This window comes from Plectropomus leopardus, chromosome 6 (genome assembly GCF_008729295.1).
Source record: "Plectropomus leopardus isolate mb chromosome 6, YSFRI_Pleo_2.0, whole genome shotgun sequence".
Lineage (NCBI taxonomy): Eukaryota > Metazoa > Chordata > Actinopteri > Perciformes > Serranidae > Plectropomus > Plectropomus leopardus.
This window is the reverse complement of record NC_056468.1, coordinates 22,275,279-22,301,314: the sequence shown is the minus strand read 5'-3', so window position 1 is coordinate 22,301,314 and position 26,036 is coordinate 22,275,279. Positions and strand designations below refer to the sequence as shown.

Here is a 26,036-nt window from a genome sequence, read left to right as displayed (position 1 = left end):
GGAATACTAGGCAGAATTATTGGTTACTGTTCGTAAACACACTTGCCAGTGAAAATGAAAGTACAGAGCCAATCGCAGATACACTCTCGTTTGGTGTTTCACCTCGCTATAATTGCATTTTTGGCACTGTGTCTCTTGGATGCCTGCTGATTCCGGTTGGCACCTGGTCACTGCCTTTTTATAAAGCCCTGCCTCACCTGAGCGCTGCTTATATATGTCCCGAACACATAAAATCAGAAAATACAGGCAGAGGGCAGAGTCTCTGCATAGAAACACAATGCCACACACTTCTAGTGGGTGATACGTGATGTTTAAGTCATTACTTCTGTGAGTCTACACATTGTTTTTTTAATAGCTATTTTCAAGTAAAATTCTGCATGGTACACCTTCGAAAATAAAATAAGGTTGATTTTTTTGATATAGACTCAAACAGTTGAATTTAATTCCAGGCCACAAGATTAATTCAGTACACGTACAGTACACTCAACTATGTCTGAGCAGTGTATTGCGGCTCAGTCCATCATTTTCCTTCCAGCATGCTATTTTAAAATGTAAGGGAACCAAGAGGAGGGGTGGTCGTGTCAAGGTTTTCCATTAAATTTATATGAGAAATGATATGATGACAAAGTATGCTCCTTGTTACTTGTCAAATAGTTTACTGACAGACAGGACAATCATACATCTAACTTTTCCTTTCACTTTCTCTCAAAGCATCCTTGTGCTCAGTTTTGTCTTTCACTTGCTGTCTTTGTCTGTCTATCATTCGGTCTCATCGTCTCTGTGCCTATTGCTTTTTCTCTGAAAATTAAAGTGACAATCTACTGCTCTATGGGGAGCTTGAATGATCAGTAGGTTCTGCACTCCAACTGAGCATTGTGTGTGTGTGTGTGTGTGTGTGTGTGTGTGTGTGTGTGTGTGTGTGTGTGTGTGTTTGTGTGGTCAGCCTGAGTTGATGTGCTTCAGTGCAGTGTGAAATTGGGCTTCTGGGCCACTGTCTGACCGCTGAGCTGATCTGCTTCCTCTCTCTCTCTCTCTCTCTCTCTCTCTCTCTCGCTCTCTCTCTTTCTTTCTCTCCCATCTCTTGTTTCCTCTCTCTCAAAATCAACCACTCATCCACCTACTCACTCACTCACTCACTCACTCACTCACTCACTCACTCACTCACTCACTCACCCACCCACGCACACATACACACAGGATGTCAAACTGAACATGTGTACAGGATGTTTTAACTGTGCATGCACAGTGTTTTTTAGCCTCACTCTCTTTGTCAGATACACAAAAACACATTGTCCTTGACTAAAATCACATGCACACTCTCGACCCTCCACAGTAGGATGAGCACATACGACAGGACTCTATCCAATAAATAATGAATACATGAGAAAGGCTAGATTCTTGATTATCACAATTTACACTCTGGAAGCACTTGATTCATATTAGGATGCACAAGGCAAGCTTTATTTATGTGCATTATTCAATCCTTCAGGGCCTCCAGGAGTTAATAGTCTGTAATTTGGCACACAGTATGGCAAGGCTCAAACCGACTCTGCGCTTTAATCAACCTTTTAGATTATTAAACAAAACAAAAAAAAAACATTCATGTATTTTAACCTTTCAGGCATGTTTTTTCATATCATTATTCTTTTTTCTTTATTTGATTAAAAAACAAATAAGAATGTCCATTCACTGCTTACAGTGGGTGAAACGCCTAGGAACGGTAGCGTCTTGGGGCTTGAAAGGGAGATATTCACATAAACATTAAGGCCACGTTTCTGCTTTCAATGTATTTCCAACTTTCATCAAATGTGTGCCCCCGGGGTCTTATGCATCCACATAAATCAACAACACATTAATTCAATTTCAGATTTTTGTCTTGACACATAAATAAGAGTTTGTTCCCTTTTCTCCGCTCTATTTGATGGCAGCTTGATGACTCACATACACACAAAAAGGGGTAATAATTGCACACATAGTGCCACCCTAGGGGACATATTAGTAAAGTAAAGAAAATGTGAAAGTGGAGAAGAAAAAAAAACTGTTATATTTCCATGACCACACTGTCAGAGAATTGTGTGGTTTGAGATAAACACATATAAGGGTGTGAGCCACCTTTTTTCTAAAATAATTAATGTTCCAGGTAAAAAAAAAAAAACCTCACAGGCATGAGCTGTAACAATTTCGAATCATCAAGCCTGGTGAAATGGGAAGCTTTTGGATCAGGAGACATGTTGAAATGTCAAACAAAAACACTGGGAGCAGTTTTGGAAGACAGAAATGGGGCGCCAGAGCAGCTTTCAAACACATAACTAGTTTGGGACTTTGACTTTTGAAATCTTTTGAAATGAAAACCCAGAGAGTAGTGTGTAAACAAACATTTGAGAGTATTTCAGGAGATGTGTGCAGGTACAGCATGTAGCTCATGCGTACCAAACACATCTATATGCATGACTGACTCTCAATATATGCACAAAGTTAAGCATTGTCTTTTTTTATTCTTTGAATGTCAAAGTTTTGTGTTGCATAGTCAACACTAATTAGGCATATATACAGTACAGGACAGGAATAACAAACTAACTCTGGCTTATGTAAACATTGTGTAAAGTCATTGCATCCAAATAAGCCTTCCAAATGACTCATTTCTGAAAACATGGAAATGTTAAGAAGGAAAAATAAATAAATAAGAACAATAAAAATCTTGGATGTTTTTCAAACTGTATGATGGAGATGTCATGTTTGTGCAAGTGATATCACTCTAGACCAAGCTCCTTTTCTTCTTAAGTCCTCACACTGATGCACTGGGTTGTGCTGATTATAGAGCTGTTTTTTTATTGGGGGCAAAGTTGCCCAATAAATGCAGCTGGCGATCAATTGACTGTATTCCCACTGGACATCCTTCTCCGCTTCCAGTAAAAGAAATGACTGAACCTAATTTCATGATGTCTTGCTCTTTGGTAGACTTGATTCAGACTAGAGTTAATTTTCTTTTTTTGATCATCCCTCAAGTTAATTAAACTGCAAGGAGACGTGATGCCAAAGACTGGGCCGGCAACAATCCCCTCCAGTAGCTTTGGATATTTGGCTAGCGCTGATATTATTGACAGAAGCTTTTTCTGGCGACAAGTGAGCAACTTTTCATCTCACTGAATAAACATTCACAGACAACGATTTAGTATAAATATTAAAGTGAATTAGCATGTTGACACTCTGGAATAGTCAATTCAAAGAAAATTTTTAAAAGTCCTCTGACCCATACAACAGCATTAGTCATTTGTTCCTACCCTCTAATACAACCAACAGGAATGTTTCCCAAATTACAGCCCCAACTGACAGCAGGAGATCAGCACATCCTCATACCTCGGTGCCAGCATAGATTATATATGACTGATAAAGGCTGTAGTTTGTGTGGCAAACTATGTGAAATAGTCATAGTTGCACTAAAGCTGCTTGACTGTGTTTTGGATGTGTTTTGGGTTAAAATAAAAGTGTCTGTTACCTAACTTAACTTACACTATGTAGTTAAAATAACTCAACGTTGACTTTTGGTTTCAAACAGGACACAAACAGAGGTCTCCTAGGTCAAAGTCCTGTGTTTGTTTCACCTATCCAGTCTAACCTACCTACTCTCTACCCAGAACTTAACGGTCTTTATTCCACCTCACCTGACCTCCTGTTTTGCTCCTGTCATAATTAATACAGCCACTACAGTTTGCCATCTCACAATAAACGTAAATATGGCTCATAATAAGTTGCTTGTAAAAACACCCTGTATGGTTGTATTTTGGAGAAGGACTATCACAAAAATACATATATTTTTTGAGTGAGTCATCTATAGAGGCAAAAAAAGGTGAACTGAACAACACATGGATCAGAGACTGGGAGAGCAAAAGACAGACTTATGAATTTTTTTTTCCAAGAACATAATGCAACCATTTTAATTTTGACACTGAATTCATTCAGTAGTTTCTCATATCTTTATACCTACCTACTACTTACCACCTTCGGCTTTCTTCAATCATATCTCTATCATAGCCTTCTTTTTATGTCCAAAAAGTCTCATGGCACACCATTATCTTATTTGCTGCTGAATACACGCAATTTTCTGTGGCTCCTAGCTACAGAATCAGAAACTATACTGCTTATTGTGACAGTCAAGTTTATTGGGCCTCATTAACAAACAGTGCTATGCACAAACCTGTATTTACACTGTGTACCAACGTTTTCCTAGAAATCTGTGATTGGTCTGTGTGTGGTCCTGAACACAGCAGCTTCTTACTGGTTTTAACTGAAGGCATCACATCACTCCCATCCTTGCTTCCCTCTACTGGCTCCCTGTCTGTTTTAGAATTGATTTTAAAAATTTACTGATCACTTTTAAAGCACGTTTTGGTCTTGCTCCAACATACAATTCTGAAATGCTGACCCCCTATGAGCCAATGCACAGCCTTAGATCCTCAAGTGCAGCCCTTCTAGCAGTTCCAAAGTGGAGGCTTAAATCAAAAGGAGACCGTGCCTTTGCCATTAGGGCCCCTCGGTTTTGCAAAGATCTGCCTGAAGAGATACGGCTGGCAGAATCAGTAACATCTTTTAAATCACTTCTTAAAACTCACTTTTACAGACTTGCTTTTATGTGATCTTATCGTTATTTATTTATTCTACTTTAATCTCTTAATCTTTCCATTCATTTTGTAGCTCATACTATTTATCCATTCTTTATCCTTCTGATGCTCCTGTTCTTCGCATTTAAAAAAAAAAAATATATATATATTATTTTTTTAATGCTTTAAATGTATATACTTGTTAATTTATTTGTTATTTATCTGTTTTTATTTTCTTATCTTTGGTTAATCCTCTCCAATGTGATGTCTTCTTACACTGCTTATATTATTTTTACTGTCTTCTGTTGCTTTAATTTTTTAACCTTCTTATATTAATTAACTTAGTTCTTTAGCTGCCATTCAAGATCTGCCAGCCCTGTCACTTTCATTCATGTTAGTGCTGTAATCTTGTTGACCTTTTCTATACACATTTTGTTCTTGCCTTTTAGTTTGACTGTTTTAGCCCTTTTTCAGTTTGGCTTGTTTGTTGGTGTTTTGTTTATTTTATTGTTCCCTGAGTTCCTGCCTTTGCTTTGTCTGTCAAAGCACTTTGAAAACAAAACTGTTTTTAAAGGTGCTATATAAATAAAGTTATTATTATTATTATTATTATTATTATTATTACTATTAACTAATATATTTTTACCTGAATTTGTTCGTAGTCCCTCAGACTATGCGTATGCGCAAATGTTAAAAGATCGTCTGTCTTTGAAAATGTAAATACACACCTTTTAGCTAAATGTATATGATATTATTATTTTTTTTAAAAGGCTGATAGAAAATATTTAAAACTGTTACTTTCCTAATGCACTGCTCAGATGTGGCTTATTAAATAACTATGAAAATGACACCCTTTCATCTTCATCATTTATTAATTTAAAAAAAAGTTATTTTATTAGTTGAGTGTTCTAGTTTTTATTTTATAGAAACTGCACGTACTGTGTTTATTTGTAGCCCACTGGGTAATTTGTAGGCTGTCAACAGGCATTCAGGATATATAAAAGATTCAGATTTACCTCTAAGCAGGTGTTAAGATGTCATATCTAACCTTGCTGGAAGTTATTCAGTTTGTGCCTTCAGCAGAGAGCACATCAGAGACCGACATGTTTCCACATGTTTGAGAGTGACAAACAGCTTATCAGCTTTTCTGACTGCTGTTATATTCACAGATGCTCACTGACGGTGCAGCACAGGTGTGTGACCTTGATATGTGTGTACAGACAACATCACTACTTTCTGACTACTATCTGTATCTTCTGCGCATATGTCATTAATTTAACGGTAGTTCTGCCGGCGTACTTATTTTATGCACATTTATACGAAAATAGTGGTAAATGAGGCCTATTGTGGGCAGCGAGCCACTATCCTTATTTGGTTTGTTGACAATCACCAACCTGCCTTCTGAACAAATCACCAAACCAACTTACCTCTAGCTGCTGAGCCTTGGGGTTTTTAGGGTCACACAGGGAAGTGTTAATCCTGTGGTTATGTTTGACACAGCGCTGAGTTGTGTTCTGGGGCATGGGGAACGTCTGGCGCACCAACGTCAGCCGGCCAATCGACTTCATGACTAACTCCTGCAAGTCGTAGTCTGAGATCTCCTGAGAGGGTGAAAGAGGAGAAACATGGTGGTAGGGGTATGAGGAGGAATGATCAGAAAAGAACAGAGTGGGGAAGAAGTAATGGAGAGACAGAGAAAAAAATCAATGTCAACAGCTATATCACATCATTCATTTCTGCAGGAGACCTACAGCCAACATTTTTGACAAGAAAAATATAGTAGTAGAAAAGTAACCACAAAAAACATGGTTAATGGCACTCCATAAAAGTCCCTGTGAATGAAATTTTGCCGACTCATCTTCAAAAGACATATTTTAAGTGGTTTAGGCCGTGTTTTATATGCTCTACTTTTTCCATTACCACCACGCTGAGCGGTAAAAAACCACTGTCTACATCATCTGCAAAAATAGTTATTAGATTCGAAAGGTACATGTCAGCAGATAGAAGGAGGGCGATAGGAGAGTAAAGAGCCTGTATGAGTGAGACTGGGTGTGTTTGTGTGTGCTTGTTGTGTGCATACATGTGTGTTTGCACGTACTCTGCATGTCCTTGCAAAACCTTGGGGGAGGAATCATTGCTAATTTTAGCCCTAGGACACAATCTCTCTCTCCCTCTCCCCATCCATGGATCTCCATCCATCCTCTACGAGTGCACAGGGTCATGTGGTGACGAGATGAGAACTGACGTTTATCGTCCCTGGTGGAGGTAACACTGCCACCAACCGAGACAGCCTTTGCCATCGTTGTATATGTGCGCAGTGATTATCTCTGTTTGTGTGTGCTTGAGTGCATCTTGTGTGCACAAGCCGGTTTATGTGTAAATGTGTGTGTATGTTTGCATATGTTTTCATGAGATTGTTTCTGAGCCTTTCTATCACGCAAAAGCCTTTTGATTCCGTTTCATTTGCACATGGCAGCCCACTTGACAGGATAGATGCCATGTGCCTGCAGACCGCACAAGTACATAAATAAGCCATCACACACACTTTATAGTAGTGAGGGGTAATATTATAGGTACCACTGGTTCATTGACTAATCTCAATGGATTTCATTTGAATGAAATTAACGTTCATTAAGGCTGGTGAGAGCTCCTGGGATGTGATCAATGGTGATTAGAGGTAGCATTATACAGCCTTCATTGGTATAGCTGTAGTCATCTGCATTAATTAGGTGGATATATTGCTCTCTTGTTCTATATGCACAAATATACATTTACTTCTGAAATCAAATTGCCACTGTTTTCAATATCAAAATAACATATGTCAGATTGGAGGCTAAAACATGCACATTGACGGTATATTACAAAGGTTCAACACTTCTTTCAATTGCCATCATATTTAATTCATTTTTTATTAAATACAGTATGTGAAGTGAGATTTCTTGGTCTACAATTGATTTTAATTATCAAAAAAAGAAATAATAGAAGAAAGGTGGTATTTAAGGCTTGAAGAAGAACTGAAATAATTTAACAGGCTTAACCTTGTGTGAATGCCCTGTGCTCTGAAGTATCTACTTTCTAAACAGAACAAGTAAGGAGTCTATTTGCTGGCTTTTGGGGGTAAAACGTGGCATAAATCCCAAACAGTTGCTTACATAAAAACCCCTGAAGGGAGCTGAATTACAAAGCCAACAAAAAAAGATGCAGGACAGAGAGAAAATGCTGAAAATTGCTAAAAAGGCAGATCTGTGGGCCAAAAGAGAATTAAGATTCACAGCGGGCAGTCAAGGGCATGCAAAGAAACATCGGCAGGCAAGAATTATCCAGAGTGCCCCACTCAAAGGATCAAACTCAAAGAAATATAGATGCACCAGTGCACAGGAATATAAATACATACACACACAGACACGCTGAAACTTAAAAGGAAAAGATCATTTTGAGATTTATCGTCTCAACAGGCGTTTGACCATCTTTTTTTCCCCTTTGTCACGTTCCGTTTGCCTCTTCGTCTCCGTCTCTCTGGGGATAAACTTAACAGACTTCACCCAGTGTGACTTTCAGTGGTGGTGTGCTCTTAAAGCTGTTAGCCTTTTAACAGCTGAGACTAAATGAATGTGACACTTACACACACACATACACACACATACAGACATGACCACACATACCAAATTGCGCATGCTCTCAGCCTAAGAACACACATGGGGGTCTTGGGAGGGAGGAGGTTGTAGTGCAGAATTGACATCCGCCTCATATTATAAAACTGCTCATTTTTCATGTTTCACTTCTCCCATAGCTTACCTCAGACTAAAATATATCATGTGAACTTTCTGAATTTCCTTGATTTGGTGTAATTTTGTTTAAAAAAAAAAACATCAAACCACATCTTTTCAGACCTTTAAAATAAGCAAGGAATGCTAATTATGGCTGGTTAACTTATTAGCAGCTTGAGAAAGTTTGTTTCAAGGCTGTTGCAAATAAAAGCAGCAGCATGACCAATTAATTTTAGCATCTCAAACAGACACATGCAGTCGAGTGAGAGAAACTTGCCTCACTTCGAGATGCACAAGTCCGCGTCAGCCCATAAACAGCTGGTAAAAAGCATCCGACATTAATGGAATCATTTTCCCCTTGTGTCTCATATGACAGGAAAGCAACCCGCTGCAAAGCTTTTACTGATGCAGTTGCTCTGCACATCGGCCGACCCAGGGCATTCCTGTGTGGACTTTGCGACAACAATCCAGTTACAAAGTCATTCAATCCTGAGGACACTTTAGTGGCCAAAAAAATCTATACACCAAGTCCAACTACCTGAAACCAGAAGCTTTGGGTAACTTGTAATCCCCAAAACGCCCTGCAGCTCATATATAGAGTGAATCATGAGTTGTTTACTCCATAAACTTGAAGTTTGGCCTGCAGGCATCCCGATCAACCTCAACCCATCAACTCTCTCCCCTTCCCTCTATTCCCCCAAGGGCATCAAATCCTCGTCTTTAGTGTTTTACTTGAGGATGAGAGTCACAATCAAAAACACAACCCTTCTTTGCACTTCCTCCCTGACCCCTATACTATGTCCTCCCTGCCCATTCTCCACTCAGCCGCTCCCTCTCCCTGCATCTCCTCCAGAGACATCAAATCCTTCCTTTTCTTTTCTTATCTGCAGATGAGTGGGAAAAAAAGCTGGTTTTATTTATTCTTCAACCCTTTCCGCTCCGCCTACTCCTCTTCTCACCCTCGCAGCTCCTCCCTGTTCTCCCCTCACTATGAGAACACCAAATCCCTCTGTTTTGCTCATTTTCAGAGGTTCAAAGTTGTGAAAAACAAAACAAAACAAATCTGAAAAAAGCATCTTGTTTCATCTGGCCTCTCTTCTCTCTCCTCCACCTTTGGCAATTTCCCACAACAGCCCTAAATGTCTCCTCTGGCTTTGACTCTTCTTTATCTCCCTCTTGTTCCTGTGCTTTTTCTCCCAATGTTTTAGGAAATTCATTAATATTTAAAACAAAAACAGAGCAAAGGGCATGAAGAAGAGAGAGGCTAGACTGATGGGAAGCGCACACAGTGAAACACAACAAAGGGAAAGCTAATGACAGTGGGAGCTGTAAATGTGTCCAAAGGCGACTCTAGGCTGATTGATTATTTGGGGTTCAAATATCCCCTTCCATCCCCAAACACTAATACAGATGGAGATGAGGAATCGAGCACAGGTAGGTACACAGGGTTTATACACATTTTACCTACACATTTCCATAACTTATCCATAACTTTTTCATGGCTCTGGGGTACATTTTCATGATCATACATTCTCTAAAACGTTGATGTGTAATGTAACATAAAAATTTACAATTAAAAACTAGGGGTCTACAGTTACCAGGCTGGCCAATTATCGGGGCCAATATTTGGTATTTTGCCACTTATCTGTATCGGCACTTTATTTTAATGATCGCTGACAAAATTAACGAAAAAGAGTGTGTGTCTTACACTCAACCAACACCAGAGAAGGCAGTCTGCAATACATGCAAGGGAAACATCACCATGGGACAAACTTTTACTTTGTAAAACCTCAGAGAGAATGTTTTGATTTATAATTATTTTTCAAAATTAAACTGAACTTAAAATTTAAAATATATAAATAAATAATAACAATCTATTTAAATAAATAAATAAAGTTGCAGGGAACTAGCTGTATATGATGCTGAAAGTTTCAGTTTTGATTAAACATTTGCTGAAGGCATTCAAACAAAATTTTGTGTTGGAGTTTGTTATACTCCAAATTCTAAATTTCAACAGAAATATTTTCATTTTTACTGTACATGCATATCGGTTCCAAATACCTTTTATTGCCTCATGAAGTACTAACTGGCAACCGCACTGAAAAACCAATATCGATTGACCTCCTAGTTTTACCTGTACATCTCCATAACTTATACATAACCCTTTCATGGCTCTGGGGCAACGTCTGTTTGTAATGATACATAAAAAAATACATTAAAACTCCTTGTAGAAATGTACCAATTAGTTTCTGAAACTAAGAAGCCAGTCCAAAAAACACGTGAATACTTGTCGCTGTCAGGGAAACAATGATCCGGAAAGGCTAGCTTGTGTCTTCACAACATCTACACTGACTTAAAGAATTAGCCTAGCGTTAGTGAGAATTAGCCACCTTTAGCGCTCATACCTCTGCAGTTATGGCGTCGTTTCTGGATACAGCACCCGAAATAGTCACTTGCTTAATGGTGGATCAGACAGGGGCAGTGCAGCTGGCAGCAGGTGTCACGTTAGCCCCCGGCAGTAAAAGCGTCGGGCGGCAGGAGTAGGCTACATGTGTGCAGCAGCAGCCTGGTGCTAAACGTTAGCTACGTTAGCATGGCAAGCTAACGCTGCCTATCCCACGTTTCACTTACTTTACACAGTCCATGGCTGCGGTCGAAAAGTTAAACTAATTTCCTTTTCCCTCAAGAAAACGTGATGAGTAAGTAAAGATGTGAAGGAGAATTCACAAGGACTTAGAAAAAGATAATGGCGTGTTTCGAGAATCCGACTGCACTTCTCCGCTCTGTATTGACGCGACGGCGGGTGTTATTGACGTGGATCAGCTGTGATGAAACTACAATGTCCAGATAATGGACTACAAGAAGCACTTTCTCACTGACTGGCTTTTATGCAGAAAATTGTTTTTTTGTATGTTTTCTTTGAAAAACTTAATTTTCCGCTTTCTTAAAGCCCTTTGTAATGTGGATCTTAAAAAAAGTGCGCCGCAAATTCGTTGTATTAATATTATGATCATGACTGTGATGATTATTATTGGTATTATTATCGTCAAGTGACGTGACTGATTTGCCAGAGAATTTGTAAATCAGGTAATATTACATAAGAGGTAGAGCTGTTTTAAGGTCATTGAAAATCATCACTGCTGCAGAGACCAGGTCTCTTCATGGTTAAAGTTATAGGTCCGAACACCTGTAGAGCAGAGTGATACATTTAATGCTAAAAGTCCCAGTGCTGTTGTCAAATTGCTTGGTCGGAACTAACTGTTGTATATAACACCATATATACAGTAATCTATTATACATGTATTTGAGCAGCATAAATCTTCTTTTCAAAAACGTTCAGGGTGTAATTATTTTCTAATAACTTCCCCAGGACTTGAATTTGCTATTCTTTTAATTACATGAATTTTTCAGGTTTTTACGCATTGAATGGAAGCTAAGTAGGCCTACAGCAAGATGGTGGGGAAAGAGTGCCAAAATGAAATACAAAATACATGAAATGTTAAATATATATAAACAGAAGAGAACAACTCACACGAGTGCATGCAGTAAAACAACGCATTAGGATTACGATGGATCCAAGCGGCAACCTCTGAGGCTGAAAAATGAAGCCAATGAGGACGTGCCTGACTCCAAAACAGAGTAGCCTAATGTAAATTCCTGTAAAACACCCATGTTAAGATGCCCCACTTTACAGTGGAAATAAACATGTTTACAGCCTGGCACAAAAAACTGTTTTGGTCTGTATCTAATTTCACCATTCACAACAACTGTACAGGGGTGAAATATTTCAAAATTCACCCCTTGAAGGACCCAAAGTTACACATATTTAAGGGCGGGGCCAATTGAGTGACAGGCTGTCGAGGCGTCGCTACAGTCTCAGTCAGATCAGTCAGAGATGGCGAGGGCCTGTAAATCTTACCTGGAGGCTTCAAAATGGCTGTCCACAAACCAATGGGTGATATTATATATATACAGGCTACAGATACATCTTAGAGCATTATAGGAAAACTCCAAAAAATAAAAATCTCTCATTGCTGTTATAGAGAAGCTTTAAAATGAACTGCGAGAGCAAACGAATGACAAGTTTGTGATCAAAAAGTTTCTGATTCAGATCTGTAGACCATGTAGGGAAATCCGGATAGAAAAAGTGTCGCATTTGCCTTGAACAAGACACAACATTTCCAACAGCTCCAGGAGAGCTGCTTAGCAACAACAGTAGTTTTTGATGGCAGCAGTCATACTGGGCAACTTCCAGCTGTGCACAGAGTGTGCACAACCATTGACTTGTTCTCCCCCTGCAAGCACCGCAGCTGTAAATAAGGATATTCCTTCAACTTAGCTGAGACTGTAGCCAATAATCACTGTCACTTTGTATCTTCAACATCTTTCCAAGAGTGATGGGGTGACATTGACCACCTTAAATGTTTTGGATTTTGTACAACTGGTTCTGATGGGGTTTCATTAACCAAAGCTTTGTAGAACATTCTTAAACCGCAGATGACTGTATAATCCTTCAATCACATTTAAAAGCATGAAAATTCCCCAAATTTCAGCTTCCTATCTTTCATAGGATATCATGCAGCGATATGTTAAGAACCAAAATGACAGAAAAGCCTAATCTCGTCTCATCTCATTACCATACACTTGTTCCCTTGAGAGACAAAAAGGCAGAAATGACTGGTGAGAAAGAGAATAATGACAAAAGGATAGTGTGAACGATGATAGAGAAGATCAAGAATGATAGCATGACAGAGAATGGAAGAGCATGAAGAGATTCAGAACGAGTGAGGTCAATGGTGGAGTTATCCTCCAAACTTAAGCAAAAGACAGAGAAAAAGAGAAGCCATGAGTGTCCCTTATTATTTCTACTCCTCCTCATCCTCATCGCCTCAGCCTGAGCAGAACGAAGGAGATATGGAGAGGAAGGATGATCAATTATGAACTGTGAACTCCCCCTCAGTGGGGCTGTCTGACTGCTGGCTGTAGATAAAGCAGAGTTATGACAACCATACAGTACCCCCTCATCCATAATAAACCACAGGGAGGGAGAGCACTACTACACATAGGAATATTCATTCTCCAAAGAACCAGTACTAGAGGACATTACGTATGACAAAATATTGTAGCCGCTCATCCATTTTGAGCAGTCTGCTGTAGGACTTCACACAGCCCACGGTGGGAATATTGTGTCTCTGTCCAAACAGTCTGTAACTAAATCTCAGTGTTGATAAGCAGAATTAGGAAACTGTAATGTTAAAAGGGCGATACGGAGCTTTTCTTTAGATTATTTGAGGGCATTTTTGATTTTAAGTACACTTAAATTGAAAAGAAAGAGTGAGATACAGAATGGAGAAAACGGAGTCCCTTCAAGCCTGGCTTCCTCATAAATGCCTTAACCAGTTTAGCATTAACATAAATTTGTAATGTCACTTTTTGCACTTGCTCTTTTCTATAACTGTCTCAATGTTCGATTTGTTCCGAACCACAAATATTTTGCAAATAAGCTGATATATATTTTTAGCTACCAACAGTAGAAAATTAAATGTAGACTGAAAAACAGCTTTATAGAGCAAATTAACTATGTCTGAATTCTTGTTATCCCTCATTTTCCAAGGATTGATCTTTTAAAGAAGTATTTTACTAATATAAAGAAAGTCCTCATGTGAATTAGGCAGTCTCTGCAGTAGAAAGACATAAATACATTTGTAATTAGTGCTATTTGACTGGAGACAAAAAGAAAAAAATAACTTTTTTGACCAAAGTAGAAATCCTTCAACTACTAGAATGCACTGTGCCTTCCCAGACCAATAAATGCTCCCGATGGTGGATGACATAATGTGGGTTGATCCATGTGAAACAATGGCAGCTGGTGATGAAAACAATGGAGGCAAGAAATATGCAACGTAGTAACAGAACCTTGGTTTATATTCTATCAGCGCTGCTTAGATTTACCAAAGATACTCTATAGCAGACGCTACCTCATTACAAGCTGTGCCGATGATACCAAATGGTATTCACTTCCGCTCTCCTAAGTGGGCGTGGTTGTCTCTCGTTTTGAAGTGCAGTAAACCTAATGTGATATAAATGGGCTGCCACTAGTCTCCTAAAGGGGCGGACAGTGGCGAAACCCACGTGACACAGATACAGGAAATGAATCTTAAGTGGGACATCTTGGTTTATCAATGGTCCATTTGATCTCTCCATTTTCACTATGCAGGATGCAGTATGGCACCCACTGTCTCTTCACACTCTTTGTTATCTGAGCTAAACAGGGTGTTAAAATTTGTTTCTGAAAACATTTTAGGAGAGAACTAGGCAGTGCAGTGACATTATCTTGATTTATATGATTTGATTGGATTTCGGTGTGAGTTTGAGAGAGAGAGGGGGGCGGATATGTTTCTTTATCCAGCTCTATACTTTTTATGTCCGCATTGGCATCACGGGTAGCAGGCAATATGAAAATATGGAAGTATTGCCTGTAGTTCCAGCAACAGCCCAAGAGTCTTTGAAACTCCACTGTTGGGAAAGGAGGGAGATCATAGATGGATGGAAGTTCACCACAGTTAATCTACACACACTACCCACATTGCTGGGGAACAAATCTAGTTGAAAATTGGCATTAAAGTATACCTTGAAGCTATTTTTACACCACCATATTGCAACTCTCCTTCCCTTCTGGACTTCCATTGCCTTTGCTGCCTCTATATACTCTTTCCTTCTCCTCTTCGTGTATTTACTGATGCTTTTTAAATGATCTCTACTCTCAAAACCATTTTGGCAAAATAACCTACAACCCTGCTCCCGTTCACAATAAAGCATTTTCTAGTTTAGACATTTAGACATGTGGAATATACCAGTATTATTCTGGTTTTTGAGAATTCTTTGGACATGTTTACAGCACATGTTGGCTCTTGCCTGCTTAGCTCTGTGTTATACACAGACACATTACACACAATTAAACTAGCCACCAGTTTGCAATGCAGGGGTAGAAATGTATGCCTAAAAGAGAAGCTCACATATCTGGTCAGAAAGAGAAACACAACTACTTTTGGATTGGATATTAACAGTTTTTTTTGGCTATGTGCAACTTTTATGCCAAGAGCCTTTTTTAAGAGGTTTGTTAAAGAGATGAGGGAATCCGTGTCTGCACAGTCACACAAGTCTGACAGCATTGGAAAACTGAAAATATTCGTATTTTGATACAAAGAAGCAAAATGGCAAAAGCAGCTCCAGCTGTTTTATTTTTCCAGATTCTGACCTGATAAATGGCATGTTAGAGCACGTTATTTAGACTACGCATGACTGCTTGTAAACAGGAAGGTTAATGAAATATTCATTTTCATTAGACATGTTAACAGCTTGGTAGGAGTATTGTTTTTCTTTCAGATTAAGGGCAAAAGCAAAAAAAAAAAAAGAAGAATATTTTGTTAATGTAAATGTAGTCAGTGATACCCTGCTATTACAAAAACATAAACATTGCTGTGAGCACTGCCAGACTGAATTTCACCATTGATTCCTCTAAGGCAGCAGGTACAAAGTGTTACAGGCTGCATGCTGCTAGACACACAGCACACGCAGGCTACAGAATGACATGTTAAGCTGTCCAGAAAGCTAAGCAAAGTGCTGCTGGCTGCCAGGAGGCCTGAAGAGTGTTAGACAATACCAGATGCTTGACAGGATGCAAAGCAGTCTATTAGACAGCTAGATGTGAATTCATCCTACCAGGCAGTCGAGTCATGATAGACTGCTCAGTAGGCTGCTTGACATTACCATCTGCCTATGTGCAAAGACAGTCTGTCAGGAAAATATAAGGCCATAAGACGTTTTTTTCTTTTCATTTTTTAAGTGAGCAGTAAAGTCTCCAGTGTTACATTATAAAATGCACATTATAGTATGCCATTTATTTCAATTAGCAGAGGAGACACATTTAAGTGGCATAACAGTCCTTCTATGGAGCCAGTGACTAATATGGAGTGGTTGTTTTGAAGAGATTTATCCACATTTTTACCTCTGATAAGCCTGCCATCTTCATTTAAGTGCAGGGGCGACTCTCATTCTTTTCCCTCACTCCCCGGAAGCATTAGCATTTGAGAAAATGCAAAAACAATACTGAGAGGTTGTCTGAGGTACTTGCGAGGATTGTGACAATGTTACTGCAGCCTCTCACGCAAATCAAACAGGAAAAAATAAAAACCTTCATGTAGCAAGACTGACACTCTAAAAGCAAACATCAGAAAATAATGATTGGCTGTCCCTGCATCATTAATGGATGTCATCAATACTAACATTTGATTCAAACAGAAATACATTATTTGCATGGCTGAGCAAGTAATAGCACTGCTGAGCCTTGCAGCATCCGGCGGCAACATTACAGGCTGAAAATGGAACAGGGAGCGAGAGAAACTACAGTATACTGAAACATCAGAGTATCTTTTCTTGTTTTGTACCAGATTGGGTTTTCTATCACTACTACAGTAAATGTTGTTTTTTGCTCTTCTCCCAGTACAGCCCCTTGTGTACATGGCTGTGTTTGCGCACTTGGTCTTGTGTGAGTATATGGCATCATGGGCCCCCCGCTGTGCCCTGCCGGTTCACTGTAATGCCCAAAGGCTACCAAGACACAGTGCATTAGCTAGAAGTGTGACACACACACACACACAGACACACACACACACACACACACACACACACACACACACACAAACACAACTGTAGCTGATCCTGTTTGTTTTGTAAGAGGCACTTCATGTGACGCAAGATCAAAGATGTGTTCCTATTCAAAATTAATATGAAAGTACAGCTTGATCATGTTTCTCTTATGACCAACAGTCACTCTGATCAGTGATTGCAAACATGGACTAAAGAGAAATCTCAGGGCAAAAGCTGCACATGCTGAGGGGAAAGGAGAGTGTTTTTGTAGACTGTCAGTGCTTGTCTGCTCTCTTTAATCCGGAAAACCCTTAATATTTAAGTACTAATACTGATTTTGAACCATAATAAACACTCATCAAAAGGAATTCTTCCAAGGTCAACTTCGCCATCTCTGACAATTTATAGTTTGTAGACATGAGCTTTATATCTTCAATAAGTGGTAAGCGTAAAAAATTTAAGGTCTTTATTGTATTGTTTTTGCCGGTGGTGCACAGCAGCTGAAGCAAAATAAATTGTCCTTCGTCATCAAGTTTTGTGTGTTATTGGATAGGAAACAAGAGAAGTCAACAACTTTTTAAGCTCTCCTTAAAACACCCGAAACAATGAAGAGATTAAAGGGCTTCTGGATCTCAAACCATAGATACTCCCAGGATAATTGAAACAATAAGGTGAACTGAAGGCACACCCAGTACCGGATCCATAAATCATTTCTATGGCACTCACCTCATTAATCAGGATCCAGTGACAGTCGAAGGCCACCAGGTTGGTCTCTACCACCTGCAACACAACAAAACACATTTAGAATTAAGACAAAAAAATACAATTACTGAGATAAAACAAGCAGTCTTTTGATACAGAACTGGATAAAAAAGGGAAATTAGTTAGACAGACAGTTAGACAGATATGTTTAGTTCTTTCAAGTTTTAAAGTAAAATAAATTTCTTAGTGTTGCCTTTAAATGCATTTTCTGGCTCGGGTAATGTGATTCATGCTAACCAAAGTGTGAATATTATGGAAAAGAACATTATGGAAATGTGCAAGACTGAAACCCAGTGTGAAGCTGTGCCATAAGTAATTTGAGAAAACTTGCATCAAAGGTGCTCAAGGTATCAGTCAAAAATCTTTTCAAACACATGCAAATGTGGCAAAGCTTTTGCCTGTGCATCACAGAGTACTCACAAACACACACTTGGATCTCAACATTAGAACTTTTCTCATGAATTTGCACGGATTAGACAAACTTCTGAGTGGACTAACTTCACTGTCTGTCTCTCTGCCCCTCCCTCTGTCTCTTAGTCTGTCTCTCTCATGCTCTCTCACACACACACACACACACACACACACACACACACACACATTATGCTGCCTCAAAATAGTATGTTTCGGCACTGGGAAAAACGAAAACCTTTTCCATGAATTGTTAATGGCAGGACTTAAATATTTATATGTGTCAACTCTTAACCAGTAACTACACAATTGTTAAACACTGCAGCAAGGACACTTTGAAATGGTGCTGTCTAGATGTCAGAGGAGGAAACACAGGGAAGAAACCTTTGGAGCTCCATACACACCTACAGTACATCTGCACATACATTTATGTTTTAAAGCCCATCAATTTCCCTTTATATAGGAGCAGTAATTGCTTTTAGCTCACTCTCTGTCTGCTTGTTCAAGTGGCCCGACTCCCCTGTTACCAGTGAACTCTGTCATGGTCTAATATCTCCTCTCAATCATTCTGTCCGACAAGCATGAGGGGGAGGCTTTTTCTTATATTGAACATAAATACACAAGTGAAGCACACATTATGAGAAATGCTGCCTCTTGAACTACCAATAGAACCGTAGCTCTCTCGCACAGCTGAAAAGTGATTACATTTCATTCATCAGTGCACATGCATTGTAGTTTTGCTTCTTTTACGACCCAATTGCCAGAATAAATGCTGGCAATGTACATTTCTGCAAACCACCGATATGTAACCCTGTCTCCTGGAAGTTACATTTGTATGTTTCTTAAGTGCTTTCTTAATTACATTACATTGCGGACAATGTAATCGCTGCCTGGATTATGTTTAGTTATGTTTATGTTTATGTTTATTATGTTTCAGTTTTTCACTCTCATTTTTAATCGAGAAACTCGATTCGGTTTCTCTCTCGCATGCAGCATTAAAGAAATGTTGTATATCACACTGTCAGCCCCAGAGTTATCTTCTATGTGTTCAGTATGTGTTCACTTGCCTGAACAAAGACTCAATCTGCCCTTGGCAAGTGTTAATTTAATGAGACCTGTGACAGGGGAAAAAAAAGCTTTGGTGGACATGCAACACTACCAGGTGGACCAACCAAGATTTTTTTTTACAAATGTAATGTATTCAGTGTTTGCAGAAAGTTACAAATGCAAACATGGCACCTGGGCTATTCTTTACCCAAATGGACAAGAGTGTAAAACTGGACACAAACTCCATAACATAAATTAAGTAGAATATTACTTAAGGATAGCTAAAGGTAACATTTGCAAAGAATGAATGGCAGTCCTATTAAGAGACTACAAAAAGTAGGGAAGCAGAAAATAGGTGTTTTAGTGTAGCTCTCGGATTCTCTTTCTCTGCTAACTAAAACCAAATGTCATTGATTATCCGCTCTCTTTCTGTTCATTTCCATTGTCTCTATCTTGTCTCTAATCCTTTACCCATCTCACTGTTAACAAAACTATTCAAGGCGTATCACTTAATCTGTATCTTTTACCTCTGAACGAAGGGCTCAGTCTTGTTACCTTGCTTTTGACTTTCTTCTATAAGAACCACTTGTTTTTGCCTCTCACCTCTTTTGGCTTTCATTTTCTTCCCTCCCAATCCGTCCCAGCCCTTTAATTATGCTCTCTTATCGTTTCTCCTGCCTCACCTCATCCCATCATCTCTGCTCCCCTTTAATTGCTCACTTCTCACTCTATAACCCCCCCACCCCACCCGCTGTCCCCACGCCCCTCCTGGTGTAAAAATACAGTGCCACTCGTATATCATTTGCTATAATTGTTTAGGTGACTATAGCACTGTGTGTCATAAAACACTTTTCAGCCGTAAACAAAAGGCAACAGCTGGAGAGAGCCGACGGAGCGTGGCTAATAGTGGTTTAATCTCCCACTGAGTCTCCATAAAACTTCATCATTGTAACTTCGACGGCTGCCGTAAAACACTTTGTCTACAGGAAACATGTTTGCGACACAGACAAGGTGTGAGGCAGGAAGAAGAGTGATGGCAAATGCAAATCTATATTTTTTTCTCCTTCTTTTCTGACAGCATCTCTGTTTTTCTCTTCTTCTACATACTCCTCACTTTACTTTGGAGCAGCTTAAAACTATACAATGAGAATCACTAGAATACTGGAGTTAATAATTTTTTTTTTGTCCTTTCCTGCTGTTTTTGTCTCTATTGGAGCATTGCAAAAATGAGCAGTGAAAGAGGAAGAAAGAAAAGAGAGAGAAGAAAGGACAGAGGTTTGGCAAGCTGTTCTTCTGTTCTCAGTTTCTCTGCCTGTTTGTCTTTTTGTCTCACTGTCCTTTTCCTTGTTCCCTTCCCTTGGTGCTCATTAAGGTTTTGGATGATATTTATACAGGGTTATGAGCAAAAACTAACTGTTTAAACACAGAAAATACAAAAAAAAAAAATGTGTGCCGTAATTTGTGAATGCTATTGGGTATGTAAAATAATGTAAATATGTGTATGCTGATGTTGTTTGTGCGTATGCAAGTGTTGGTGGATGCAAGCGTTTCCACTTCTCCCATTATAACCTCCCTCTGGCAGCCGTCTGGACAGATGTTTCAAGCTAATTAGCGAAAGGGCAGGCTCCTAACACTAGACGTGACTCCTGAGGGGTTGGAACTGTTCAATACACTCACTCTCTCTCACACACATACGCACAAGCACAAACACACCTACAACAAATACTGCTGCTAACATCCCGAACTGCCTCGCTCGTGTGCATGTGCATGTCTATTTGCCCACACAAACTAACAAACTACCACAACCTTGTTAACAACTCAATGCCAACACGGCAGGTCAGAGTCACTTGGGTATCGTTCCCTTAATGCTACCACAGAGATTCCTCTGACCTCTACGACCGGCTCCACAAAAGCTTCATTTCTGCTCAGTTCTCACTCTCTGAAGTCAGAAGATCAAACAAACACCCGATCTGCAGCCCGGGACGAATCAAATCACTCAGTGTCAATATGAGTAAGCCTTTTCTCAAAGTCTGAAAGCAGACAGACAAGACTGATCTGCAACATCACACCACTGTGCACCCACTGTCTCGTGTGTTTTATTAGAGTGGCCACGATACCTCCAAACACCATTTTGATCTTGTAATGACCTCTATCCACGTGTCACTCCTGAAGGAGTCCAACAAAGAGGAAATCATTCATTCTGGCAAATGGCTGGTGTTGGCTGACATGCAGAGTCAAGGTTTGCTGCTCATTCCAAAGCCTGACTTGATAAACAGGGTAGATATTGCATATATTGCATGCTCACACACATAAATAAGTAAAAACACATACACGATTCTAGACAGTCAAACATAGTATTTGGCAGTGTTTCTTACATATGCTGGATAGTATACAGTCTATCCATGTTATTTCTGTGTGTGTGAGAGGGTAAAATAAATTAAAGCAAAAGCACATATTGCATAAGTACATTGTGGGGGAAGCCTGAAGAGGGAGAGTGGGCGTTGCTATTGAATAAAGTGCTCTAAATTGAAAATTAATTGTGTAATTTAATTTCATGCACTATTTGTGATCAAATCAAGCAAATAGCCCACAGCCCAGCCTCCAAACTAGGAATATTCTAGCTTCACGCTTGAACATGTGAGCACAAGCTGTGAAAGCACAGACACACGTAAAAAAGTGACAAAAAAGCACACGCACTTGCACACATCTATTTCTACCACTGCCTTCCTGCACAATTCAGCCGCTGTTGCATTATTTGCGTGGAGAAAAGTGATTTTCTTTCTGTAAATATATTAATTTCTGCATCCATTAACACATCAAATAAATGGCCATGTTATCGACATGGTCCAACCAGGCCTGCTTTTGATTACTATAATTAATTTGTGTTTCTATGTTTGCATTTGTGAGTGGGGGGATAAATTGTCTGTCGGGGTCTTGAGGTGGGGAAGTATGATTATAGTTATCATCTCAAACCCTCCATTCCACCTAAATGCTGTGAGATAAAAGTTAGAAATATACAGAGAACACAGAACATAAGAGAGATAGGTAGAAAGTGGGCATGGACAAGAGGGCAATAATAAGGAGACAGGAGAGGAGATGCTGATAGAAAAAGACAAAGAAAGACGAGAAGTTGCTTGTGTTTAATGTACTGTAATTCCCAGAAATTATAATCAGTAACCAATGAAGTGGAAACACTTTACACTATGGCCCATTGTCGCCGTGTTTCCCACAGATTTAGAATCTGTGTGTAGCGGGGCCAGCAAACTCTCCCTTTTTTTCTCATGTGTGTCTAAGTCCCTTCTCTAAATTTGAAGGTTTATGCAGATTTGTGAACCCAGTTACTGGTAGACCTTTTCATGAGTTACAGCGGATTGTGGAGTTTGAGTCATGGTTGTGATAACTGATCAGTCCATTTGATCACAGCCAATCAGATCGATGGATAAGAGGAGCAGCTGCTGCAGAGACAAGTGAGTGCAAACTTTAACACTCAGCAAAATTAATGGTTAAGTTTCACTTTCACTGCGTCTGATGTTCTGTTGCTCCGTTTGTGCCCAAATTATGCTCTGTGCTCCAAAAGTGTGGTGCAATGAAGAACAGAATGGTTTATATATTCCAAAAGCTCTCCTAAAGAACGGTCCAGCTCCAAAAGCAGAAAACAAATATGTGACGGCAGATGGTATTATCCTGACGGGCAGCCACACATAAATGAATGTGTGGAGAAACCTGGATACGCAAAATTGTGTGGTTGCTAAGGAATGAGCTAGGCAAAGGCAAGGCAATTTATATTGCACATTTGCTGTCCAAAGGCTACCCAAAGTGCGATCTATAAAGTCCAAAACGCTACAAGCCTTGGAAAGCTCTTTATGACATACAACATTCCTCACAGCGGATAAGAGCCCCCCCCCAAAAAAAAAAAAAAGCACAAGCACACTTCTCTGCTCATTTTGAGGCTTTTGACAACTTTATACTTCATTTTCACTTTAACACTTCCTTTCATCAATCAATGAGCCGTGCAACCTCTTTGCACCTTCCTGGTCCATGCCCTTGCTCTCTCTTACATAAGCACAAACTCTTTCCCCCATGTGTAACATGCATGTCACAAAACTCTGTTGCAAAACAAATTAAAACATTACCCTGACGATACAAAACTAGAAGAGCAAGGCGACACTCCTTTCTCGAAATTTTAACAAAATTTAAAGCTAATCTGTGTATCTGCCCCATGATCTGAATCTGCTAAACATTTTAATTGTTTGTTTTTTTTAGTTCATGTTTCACCCTTCCATCAAATTTCATGAAAATTGTGTTCTCACTTCATTTTTGCCAAACCCATCTCTTCCATTGATTGTCCTCCTCTTTCGCCCTCCCTGTTCATAAATTGAGTATCTGGTGCATGCTAACTGAGCGTTTACTCCCTGATTCATCATTACTGCTGCATGTCATCGCTGCCATTTAGGCTTAATGTCAGTTGCTTCACTTGCGCTACTCGCACAGTCTGCCTTATGCATGTTTGATTGTGTGTGTGTCTTTATGTCAAGTGACTGTGTAAGTGTGTACACATTTGTGTGCTCAAGAGAGATGATGTCAAGCAGAGGATGGTGCATTATGACACTGTTTTGCTCTATGGATTTCCATACTTGGCAAAGGGAGCACTGAGCACTGATCGATGGCGTGCAAACAAGAAAATACAAATATACACATGCACAAACAGGGACTCCATTGGCATGCATTCTGTTGGCACATTAGCTGCTAAGACCGCTAATCTCGAGCCTTGTGCTTGTTCTTCTGCTGCCGTTCTGTATGACTACACAAACACATACATGTATTCTGCACTAGGCACACTTACATAGATCATCAACCATCACAGATTACAAGATACCTGCATGTCATATACAGACATAAACTCACCCAAAAGGCATACAACTACACATCTGGCATTTGACAGCTATGACTGAAGCAGTGAATTGTCACATAAGATAGTGTCTCTGTGAAATAAATGGGTATGATTTGTTACTATATGGTTTGTTTGCAGACACACAAGGTCAAGTTAGACATTGGTAAATTTCATACAAGCTGAGGAGAGAACATCCTGCAAGTGGATCGGCTAACACACAGCAAATAAACACGGGCAAGAACAAACTGTAAATACTGTGTTTTATTTGAAGACATCTGTGTGTCTTGTCTACTCTGCTTCAAACAATTTGTAAAACACTAGCCCTCTTGTCTTGAAAAACACTGAAACATCTAATATTTCAGGGATCTTTAAGTAAGCAATAAATGTAATATAATATAGAGGAGCCACTCAGACATAAAATGTATGCAGTCATGGTAGTGTGGAGTAATGGCATACAATCTGATGAAAGTGTTCAGCAATTGAGTTGGACAAATGGACTAATAAATTGATTAAAACACTGCCAAAATGTCCTCACAAAGGGTTTAGTCCATAAGAAATATAACATGCCACAAATATAGTGGCATTTCTGGCATCTTTAGGGGGGCATTATTATAAAAAGTCTTCATTTTTAACTGTGAAAGTCACATCAAACTGCAAAACAAAAGAAAACATTTCACTGGTAAAATAGCAATGCACTGTGGATTACTTCTCAGGCCTCCGGCAGCTATGAATCTGACGGTGCTGTCTGCTGAGGTGCAATGGCATTAGAGGAAGCAGGAGCACAATTTCTTTCTATTTTTTTGGTATGAGATTTGGTTGACCTCATTCTGTGCTGCAACTTGAGGCGGCAGAGCAGCATGGCAGCAGAAGAAAGCAAAAGACCAAGCATGAAAAATGTAAATATTTGCGAGCCTCATTCTCAGTGGACAAAACTGAAGTCAGAGAGGAAGATGGTGGTAGCAGGATGGTTTTTACTGAATTGGTAAAACCTTAATTGTAGTATAAGTAGCCATAACTACACATTCCTATATTATTTTAGTATAGTATAGCTAACAGACACATGCAATGTGTTTTAGTTAGAAACGCTGCATGTTAAGAAAAAACATATCCTCATACAATGGTTCGTACAAAATCCTACAAAACTGTCCTCATTTGTTTGGCGCCACCACCTTGTCCCATCCTCCCCCACATTTGGAGAATCTTCTGTTAAGTTTGATATGTTGTCAAATAAATTACTTTTTCACTTCGACTCCGAGTCCCTCAAATTCTTTGAGTGTTGTGTTATTGTGTTATTGTCTATTGGTTAGGTTTATAATAATGACTTGTATGGAAAACAATAGACTATGTAAATGAAGGTAGAGGATAGGACAGCTTCCCAAAAGTGAAGCCAAAACATGATGATTGCCCCCTGGTGGCTGGCTGTAGCACAGGTTGTAAAACCCTTCACATCAGTGGATGAGACACGGACTGACCTACAAACTCAAATAAATGTTTCCCAAACATTGTGTATGTCATTTTAGGCACTTCTTATCACACTGGTGTTTGTTCAAGTGTTTTTCTGATAAGTTGGGTTTCAATTAGTTAAGTTTTCGATGCTATAAAATGGGGATTTGACATCATGTCTGACAACTGTATGTGCCAATCGGTGTGCTTGCCTTCAATGGCGCTGCTTGCAATTGGTCCGACAGGTGTAATGGTGGGAAACATGACACCATCTAGATCACTACTACGCAGACTCTGGCTCCAAATGACATCACAAGATGGCAGCAGCTGTATTTGGGATATTTTGGCTTCATTTTTGCGCAGTGGGAGATGTGTCGCTGTACAGTCTATGCAGGAAACAAACCAACAGTGCATGAGAACAGCCTGTCTCTCACTGTTCATACATTTTCCAATGAAAAGTAATGCACCACA

General features: G+C 39.4%; 1 protein-coding gene across 1 annotated transcript in view; it reads right to left on the bottom strand.

Annotated features, from left to right (window-relative positions):
- The window catches only part of grid2 (glutamate receptor, ionotropic, delta 2), a 475,468-nt gene that overhangs the window by 166,298 nt on the left and 283,134 nt on the right, over positions 1 to 26,036 (bottom strand). Inside the window, exons 4-5 of the mRNA XM_042488775.1 lie at positions 17,741 to 17,794; positions 6,026 to 6,199 (exon numbers count right to left, since the gene is read on the bottom strand). Coding sequence (XP_042344709.1) covers positions 6,026 to 6,199; positions 17,741 to 17,794 — 228 coding nt within the window. The remainder of the gene's footprint in view (positions 1 to 6,025; positions 6,200 to 17,740; positions 17,795 to 26,036) is intronic.